Genomic DNA, 9,157 nt, shown 5'->3' with positions numbered 1-9,157 from the left:
CTGTGAAAAGTTTCATGAAATTTTGTGCAGTATTTCTTGATATATGTCTACACTGTCATTACCGTCTCCATAGGGAAACCATTGTACGGAAGAAAACGATATTGCATAACTTCATAAAATGCAAGCCACACTAACCAAAATCTAATCAGTTCTTGCAAGTAGCATATGGTACCTTTGTACCAAATCTGACCTGAATCCGTTCAGGCGTTTTTGAGTTATCGTGTAAACAGACAGACAGACAGACACACACACACAAACACACACACACACATACACACACACACACACACGGACAGACAGACATCGCTATGACATTAGCATACGTATTTACACACGCGAGCTAAAAACTACACTGTATCGTACGTCCTGGATAAAGACACTTGATATTATAAGGTTGAAGGAAGATCAAAGTTTTATGGCTTATTTCCAAAAGCCACGTGAGGATTAAACCTGAGTCCCTCTCGTTTCAGCAGGATTACAGTAAAACGTTTAACATCTAGTTTTGTTATGGGAACATTAGAACCTAATATTGAGATCGAGACATTTTTGTTACAACTAATTCAAATTTCTCATCAGTTATATATGTTAATAAGATATACTTCAAGTAACTATTAATTGTGGCTCTTCATGTTGATGGCAAACTTCCAGTCTATCATTCTTATATATATATATATATATATAGAGAGAGAGAGAGAGAGAGAGAGAGAGAGAGAGAGAGAGAGAGAGAGAGAGAGAGAGAGAGAGAGAGACACGTAGCAAAGCTGTACGCGCATTTTTCTCACTTTTCATCGAAAACAAAATCTGAACGTTTTGTGTCTTGCATATCCCATCGTAGAGGGCGCTATGGTACAAGAAACGGTTAACCTATTTGAAAGTCCTCGTTCTTCCAAGGAGTTGCGTCAGAGATTTTTCTTGGAATCTAACGAAGAAAAGGGAGTGAATTCAAACGTGAATACGTATACTACAAGTATCGCATGTACTTGAGTAAACCATTTCAACCGACAAAGGTGACTGTATCATAATACCTTGCGTTTGATACTCAGCTTTCAGTTTGTTTATGTTAGTTTGATACATTTCGTAACAAGAAGTGTGTTTCTAATTCTGTTTTCTATTTTCATGACCCCTGTATGACCTTAAAATCCTTATATTTCTGATTGTATGAACCCACAAGTTAGATTGAACGCTCTGTAAATGCCATGATAATAGAGGAACAGATTACCTAAAATTTTCCGAACTGAAAAACGCTATCCCTCACTGTGTTCGTTCTATGAGGAAACATCAAATTTACTATATTCACAAGAAGAAGGTGCATTCGAGTTAATGGAAGTGAGAATAATAGAAATGTTAATCTGTGCGTTCGAGGGCAGTAATTATAGGCGGCTGGTAATAATGGTATAGGAATATGTCCGCTTTCAGTGCTAACTTTTAATTCAAGGTGGATTAGACACGGACACGTTTCCTTGTTCGGTGTGGGCTTGAATATCAAATAGTTTCTCTCCCCAGCCTGATGCCATTGGCATTCGTGTTCCTAGGCTATCAATCACCCTGGTGATTGGTCATCGTGGGGGCGAGAACAACACGAGAACCGCACTTCTACATTATTGGTTTCGAGTAGGATTTATTGTTGCACATTCATCAAATGTTGACCCTCTTAAAAAGGTTATACTTTTAACTTGGTTACTCTGGTAACAACGGCACGCCTGAAATACACCCGGCCATATCCTCCATATGGAAAAAAAACAGTGCTTGTCTAAGGATGTCTTTAATGTTTAATAAATACAAACATACGCCCAAGATAATATTGATTTGTAGTACAACTTAAAATTGGTCTATTATTCTCAAGTCTTTAAAAAAACCTTTAAGTCATCCGCATTTAAATCCTACAAACTATACTGTTGAGTAGTATGTCCTACCATGGCATATAATTAACTATAGAGTTTAAAACTGGTCGACTAAAAATATAACATTGACTCGGAAATTGACTTCCTGTGTTCATGGAATAAGTCTCGGGATGACAAAGAAGCGACAGGTAGGCTCTCAGATACACCTTCACTATGTTTAGAATCTGACGCAGAATCGGCCCACATAAACGCTCTCTGTTTCCAGCGAGATTTAGGGTCCTGAGTCATAACCAGAAGATTCGCCGATCTGACTCATCGGGTGGGGAATTTGGAGAAAACGAACAGAAACTATACTGAACTGTCAGCAATCTCACTTTTTTGTTAAAAACAAAAGGAAAACGTTATTACAGCCTGACATATAAATATTTGAAGAAAGGCAAACTAATCGTGCAATTTGAAGATTAAACAATGAATCAGTCATAATATTATAGGTGATATATGATTATAAAATTATTTATATCTAGAAAATATTGCAATATTGTTTCAAGCATTTTACCATTAAAACTTAAAAAAATTCAAATACCAATTTTTCCTGATTCTTCACAGAAGAAAACTATAATTCATTATTTAAAATATTTATATTCATCAATTGCTCCATATCTTATATTCAGTGTATCGCTTGGTTTCATAAGATTTCTCGATTGTATAGCGAGGATTTCTCAACCGAGACAAATCTTAACACATTAATGAAAGTTGTTAAATGTCTACAGGGGAATTGACTTAAAATGGTGCAATGAATGTACGCAGTTGTCAATATGACATACATATTAAATTATTTTGGGGGATTAACGGCACAAACAGTGCTTCAAAGTGAGGAAATAGTCCCTCGCCTAATATTAGCGACAATTAAATTACGCTTTCATAAAAAAATATAGCTTATAAAATATAAATTATACGGCTCCTTCAAAAGAATATGCTACTCGTCTCTAGGATATACCCTTGTGTAATAAATAATGTAAAGTATACTGTAATGGTTTTTAAATAACAAGACAACTCATGTGTAAAGTAAAAATGTTAGCTCTAAACTATTGATCTCTTGTATTTCAGGATAATTCGTTATGTGATAGACACAGCCACAGTGACTGTCTTTCGATAGTACTTTTGATTTTTTTTAGTTCTTTTGTTATTTGAGAGTCACTTGTATCAGTCATAGTATCGTAACATGCCGAAAGAGTGATTTACAGAATGCAATTTCGATTCCCACCTACTGACAGAAACAGAAAGGCAGAAAGGGAAATGGTGAAAAAATCGCTGGTATCTAATTTGAAATTCAAGAGCTTACATCCGATTCAACGGACTGCCAGTCGAAGACACTCTTTAGATTTTAATCATGGAGATATCTTCTACTTCCATGCTTTTGTAAACATCATTTGATTTTTCAGTCAATTTTGAGGTCTCTCATCATGCTGAAGTGCCACCTAAAAACAGTGACTTTGTCCAAATAATTAGCCGTCTTCAATGTACTATATGTGTACATAGAGCGTTGACTCATGTTTTGCTAAGATATATAGAACCTGCTTCTGTTGTTTTCAGCTGGATAATGTATGTGGGCATAAACAGACAGCTTAGTCTTGTGTGGAAAAAGCAATCATCATATATTGGAAGTGTCGCTGGGGTAGGTGCAGATATCGGTTGAGCGCCCGAAGTACCGCGAGATCCCACGTTGTCGAGTCGGTATTCCTTCTAAAAATGGCTTCAAGTGCAAGCTGACGCCCCGCCATATTTTCGGGCAGTTCATATTCCATCCGCTCACTCTGTAATATGAAAATAAAAAAAAATAAAATGTATCAACGCCGCAGCTGTGATTATTGTTACCGTATATATCCTCTTGTGTCTGTAGACGTTGCCAAATTCAACTTCTTGTTGTGTGCTGTAAGAGATATGGGGCCTTCGAGCCGTACTTGACTTGGGGCCGATTACAGGTAGACGACTGATGCAAGACTTCATAATTTCGTTTGGCCTAGATAACCGGGCGTAAACAAGCGGTTCAAGAATTGATCAGATGTGGACCGCAAAGGTTTAGGTCATTCGGAAACCCAGACGAACCACCTTTTTCATCCTTTCATTTCTCATTCAAGGCACGTCACAATTCACAATACAAAAAGCACAGACAAGGAGTGTAAAAAACCATAGCTCAGCTAAAGTGACCAAACACCCTAGGGCCTGGAAGGGCTTGTTTGGACCGATTTGCTTAAATAGGCAGGCGGGGATCATTGCCTCCTCTTCGACTCACCAAAAGTTCGACGTAGTTCTGTATGGTTTGCACCTGGGAGACTAGTCCCTCAACCTCCACAGCGAAGTTGGTTGGTCCTCCAGAACCAGAGCGTTCACGTTCGTGTTCGGCCACTTGATCCAAGTAGATCTTGAATTCTTCTAGGTCGATCTTGGTCATTGATAAGCGCTGCAAACTCTGAGATCAAGGGAAGAGACACATGCACTGAGACTGTGAGAATGGCGTTACGACAGAGCAGGTTCTGCCAGGCATGGTGTTGTAGAAGCGAGGCAAAACCTGATCGATTCTCCGTGAATTCTGCGGAGAATATGCAAAATGTTGTGGATCTCGTAAGTTACTGTCGGAGACTATGCCGGAGACGCTTACTTTAGTATGACGTCAGTACTCAGTAAGTTGCAAATTCCCGTTTTGACACCGTTCCAAACTAGCGTGTTGCTTGATGTGCGACAGAAAGAATAACTGTGTAATCCATCAATTATCGCACTAATGGGCACATGTACAGTGCATCTACAAAATGGGTTCTCTACCAGTAGGCTGCGAAGTGATGTAAACAATATATCACCGCGATGTCTAACCGGATAGTGACGGTGAATTATCATATTTGACATTTTCCCTACTTTTATCTGAATATTATTCACTCTACCCTGTCGCGGCTCACATGAATATTCACTAACAACGGTGACATCTTACTGTCTTCATGAAGCTAGAAACGGACTAACTCGTTGCTGCCTGTAGTCACTTGAGTCACGTGATCAAGCAATAAATAGCGTATAGTTCCATCATGCCATGTTATATATATTTAGCATTAATAATATTTTTTTCTAACTCAAGCTCCATATGGTAACGAGCCGGTCAAACATGTAACGGCCAATCCAAAAACTGCAGAAGTACATCACGTTAAAAATTTCCAAAAATAGTGGAAGGACTTTTGGCCAATCGACTTTGTTTTGACAACTTGAACAAATCAAATTTACCACTTGTATCCGACTAGCAGGCCTAGGCTGGTTCATCCAACATAATGTTTCACTCACCTCACACGTGACAAAGAATTCTCTTCGATGTTCTCAATGTTATTGAGATGGGAAAAAAACGAAGCCTGCACGATGCCGTCACACAATTACTGTCACTATTTTGTGTGACTTTTCCAACTGGGCCCTCCCTCTTGCCTTTCCTTGCATCTTTACGTGTACGAAGATTTTAAGCTTGCAGAAGTTTCAACCAATGTCTACTATTGTTATTGAATTCTCTATAGATGATGTACGTTACGTTGATTCTTGTGAATATTTTAGCTAGTTCTAACGATACTCTTGCATATATCAGAGATCACAAGTTTTATACAGCCACTTTAAATGATGAAACGTTGATGAGCTCATATGCACTATCCTCGGACGTCAATGTCAACGGCCCGGGGATACGACACTTTCAGTCTTGATATAACGACGGAATGATGGTATAAAAAATGTAACGGAAACATGTGATCCTCAATGATTCAGTTTTAAAGCACAGAAGGAACGCCGTTGACTTACTAGTAAGCTAGAATGCGCCTCGGGGACAGATATCTGACTCTCGTACTGTGAAAATTCAGTTTTGGTTTACCACTTGGGGTGGGGGCTCATTTTGAAGCTGATGGAGTAAATAAAGTTTTCATCGGCTTATTTTAGTAAAGTTTGAAAATTTTGATTTTACCCCATGATTAACAGAGGAATGGCCGCCATTTTGAATTTTAGATGACAGTAAATATTTGGTAATTTGTTTAGTGCATGGTACCCCTGATTTTTATTCTTTATTTCGAAAGGGAACGGTTTGAAGTTTTCTTACGGAATTAAAGTTTGAGCAAAAGTGTGCGTCTGTCAATTTTGAGGCATGTACTATTTAAACCATCTTAAAATTTTTCACACTTACCGACATTGTCCGCCAGGTTCTGGCCTGCATGTGAGGCGAAGGGAAATTCAGCATTTCACGCTCAAGGACGCTGTCGCTGGTCTCGTCACATCTCTCCCGTCGCTGTAAACACAAAATGGCATTTATACATCAAAGAGTTCTACAGATTTTCTAAATGTACGAGACGCTTATAGCCTTTGAATTTTATTTTTACGCGGTAAAAGCTCCGATCGTGCCACTCAAATGTCACACGGAGTTCAATATCAGAACATCAGACCAAATTACTAAGTCTCGAGTCGACCCTCAATCACTCGTACACTTTCACAAACCATTTCTTCCTGTGATTCCTGACAGTTTTATAGAAGTGTCACTAAAAAAAGGGCCTACAGTATTTGGGAAATGATGTGACGCAATTTTCTGCTCTTTTGATTTTGAAAGACCCCGATTAAAACAAGCTTTCATCTGCATAGGAGACAACTGTGCGACAAAGGTCATACAAAACGCACGGGCAAAAGTCAAAAGCAACCGGACTCGCCGGTCTAACTTGAAGGTGCAGCCAAAGCTTGTAGGTGGTCATGTATCATTAGCTCAGACGGCCGACACGACTCCACTTTAAGGTAAACTTGACGTCTTCTTTTATACCATGTAGTGAGTGGGAGTTTCTGGCTCCTTCACAATGTTTATATTGCATAACAACTTTCCCTTTTCTACGAAAACCAGTAGGACAAAACCCCCCTTTATTCAACTTTGCTTCACAGGCAACCATTTAGGTCATTGCCCCACCGATGAAAAAAAGTAAAAAGGGGAAAATTGCATCACTCAACAATGACGTGGATGAGCATTCGAAGTGACGTAATTGAAAATATTACAGCTAGCTACTTCTCTTAAAATGGCTTTGATGTATGCAACTGCTTTCGTCTGAATATGTTCCCGTTGAAAAAAAACGAACAGGCATCATAATAAGCAGTCTACCTATTCCCTTCTATTGTCCTAGATATGTATGCATCCTCACACTGTCTTTGTGTAAACTTTGCAATTTGTGATATCTGTGCGTGCTCAGCTATATAAGAGTATGGCTCCTAGCAGAAATCAAAATTGAGACAAAAGTTGATCACGTCGCAAGACAAATTGATTTAACTTTTTGTGGTAAATTATTCTCTTCTTAAAAACTTTAGACGGAATAAGGCCCGAAGTACATCTGCGCAAATGGCCTTAAATAAACGAATTCTTGCTGAAAAACCAGCACCCATGTATTTTAGCGTCAATGTATGTATGTGTCTGTATGTCTCGGAGTTATTTGTTTCTTCTTTTGTCAGGTTTGAAACAAATCGGTCGAAGCATTTTTCAGTAATGGCTAATTTTATGATAATTTTGAATGACATCGGCACACGCGTCGTAGGAGTTATGACATGGAAACATATGAAACAAAAGTTTCTGCCTGGAGCAAATAAAAACTTAAAATGTTTAATAGGCGTGCATACGTTAGAGTACACTGTACAAAGTTTGAAACAAATTTTTTGTATCATGAAAATATGGTCATTTGTCATACAAAAGCTACAATATATTGTCCTGATTGCAACCTCAAATGTAATTGTCACGGGTATGTCGAACAAAATGGCCGCCACAGTTACCATATTGGATTGCATCATGAACCAAACATCCTGTGTGCACTATATGTGGTGCTAGACAGTATATTCAATTTGTGTTAAAATCAATTTTTTCTAATCACAGCTATCATTGGAGAGAAACAGCTTTTGCATTCAACACTCCAATGCCATGCAAGACACAGACGCCAAAACATCCCCCAAAAAAGCATCATTCTACATGTATAAAATATGAGATCATCTGACCTTAAGTATCGGGTAATAAAACACGTCACACACAATAACCATACGTGGACACAAACGTCGGTTTAAATTAGCCCCACCCCTTCTGTAGACGAACGCCGGAGCTAAAAATCCGCCATCATTATATCAGGATATCATTATTTTTTAATCTTCAAATCGATGAATCTTGTGCTAGAACGCATCCGATTCATTGTCGCAACGAGGCTATACGGTGAGGCGGCGTGCGATGAAGTAAAGACTGCGTGTGTTTCCCATAGGAAACCTCCCGGAAATGGGAAACCAGGTCGAGAACGAATAAACGTGGGAAAACTCATTATATTTACGGTTTATTTTAGGAAATGCGGGGTACTGGAGTAGGCGGGTGGAAAATTGCTCTAAATCGTAAACGTGCATTGTCGCACGCCTTTGCGTGTTTAGGTCTTGTTTAATAGTAAACTACTTTGCTGTATTATGAAACCAACTTTAACTGAAAGACTGGAAGAGAGTTGGTGGAACAACGCAAACATGCGACCAAGGCTAAAATGTTAAAGTTCAAAGGTGATTCGACTGATAAAAGAAAATACGCAGACAGCAAATGATAACAAAAAACTCACAAAATGTGCGCGACTCTACGCAAAAACACAATATAGGGGGATCGATTGTGTTACGCTTTTTGTCATTACATAGATTGATTCTCGATTTTAGTCAACTTGAGGACAGATAAGGCTTTGCGAAATACAGAAAGCGCTATATATTCGGATAAACGATACTTTCGAACCACAGCTTTCTCCAAGATTAATTTGATTCCTTGTGCAAATTCAAAAGTAACGTTTTGTTCCAAACGTTTACCTGTCGTATGATTGATTGGTCATTACATATTACAAGTCATTAGAAACTAAAAGGAAGATAGATAGAGAACTAATGGCACAGAGAGAGAGAGAGAGAGAGAGAGAGAGAGAGAGAGAGAGAGAGAGAGAGAGAGAGAGAGAGAGAGTTTGATAATACAAGTAAATACAAAGAAACTTACGAAATGTTTTTCCACCTTCGACGTCTCATGTGCTAAAGATATCACGAAATTAGCAGCGATATTACACAATATCCTATTCGTTAAGTCTGGGTTATCCAACTCTCCTGTTTGATGACTATAATTGGGTGCTAGCAATATCACTAAAATGCAAAATAGATATAAATCCATCACTTATCGAAAATGGAAATTTCTGGTAAGTATGACACTCAAAGACATTTATAATGCTACTGTTTCGTTGAACGGAATCTCAAGTAAAACTTCTCTATGAGATGATATCGTGATGATGTGC

The 9,157-nt window shown here is 38.5% G+C and overlaps 1 protein-coding gene across 1 annotated transcript; it reads right to left on the bottom strand.

The window, feature by feature from the left end:
- Positions 1–2,907: 2,907 nt before the first annotated feature.
- LOC139120394 (uncharacterized) lies at positions 2,908–6,617 on the bottom strand. Its single transcript, XM_070684776.1, has 4 exons — positions 6,522–6,617; positions 6,037–6,138; positions 4,135–4,311; positions 2,908–3,655 (listed from the first exon to the last, which is right to left on the bottom strand). The coding sequence occupies exons 2-4, from the start codon at positions 6,088–6,090 to the stop codon at positions 3,467–3,469; spliced, it is 420 nt and encodes a 139-aa protein (XP_070540877.1). The 5' UTR covers positions 6,091–6,138; positions 6,522–6,617; the 3' UTR covers positions 2,908–3,466.
- Positions 6,618–9,157: the final 2,540 nt, after the last annotated feature.

This window comes from Ptychodera flava, chromosome 20, assembly GCF_041260155.1.
Source record: "Ptychodera flava strain L36383 chromosome 20, AS_Pfla_20210202, whole genome shotgun sequence".
Taxonomy (NCBI): Eukaryota; Metazoa; Hemichordata; class Enteropneusta; family Ptychoderidae; genus Ptychodera; species Ptychodera flava.
The sequence above is the reverse complement of the archived record's forward strand: the minus strand, read 5'-3'. Positions and strand labels throughout refer to the sequence as shown.

Coding starts and splice junctions, on each gene's coding strand:
- LOC139120394 (XM_070684776.1), bottom strand. CDS start 6,090: ATGCTGAATTTCCCTTCGCCTCACATGCAGGCCAGAACCTGGCGGACA. Junction 4,312..6,036: donor GAACCTGGCGGACAATGTCG/GTAAGTGTGAAA, acceptor CCTTGATCTCAG/AGTTTGCAGCGCTTATCAAT. Junction 3,656..4,134: donor AGAACTACGTCGAACTTTTG/GTGAGTCGAAGA, acceptor TTCATATTACAG/AGTGAGCGGATGGAATATGA.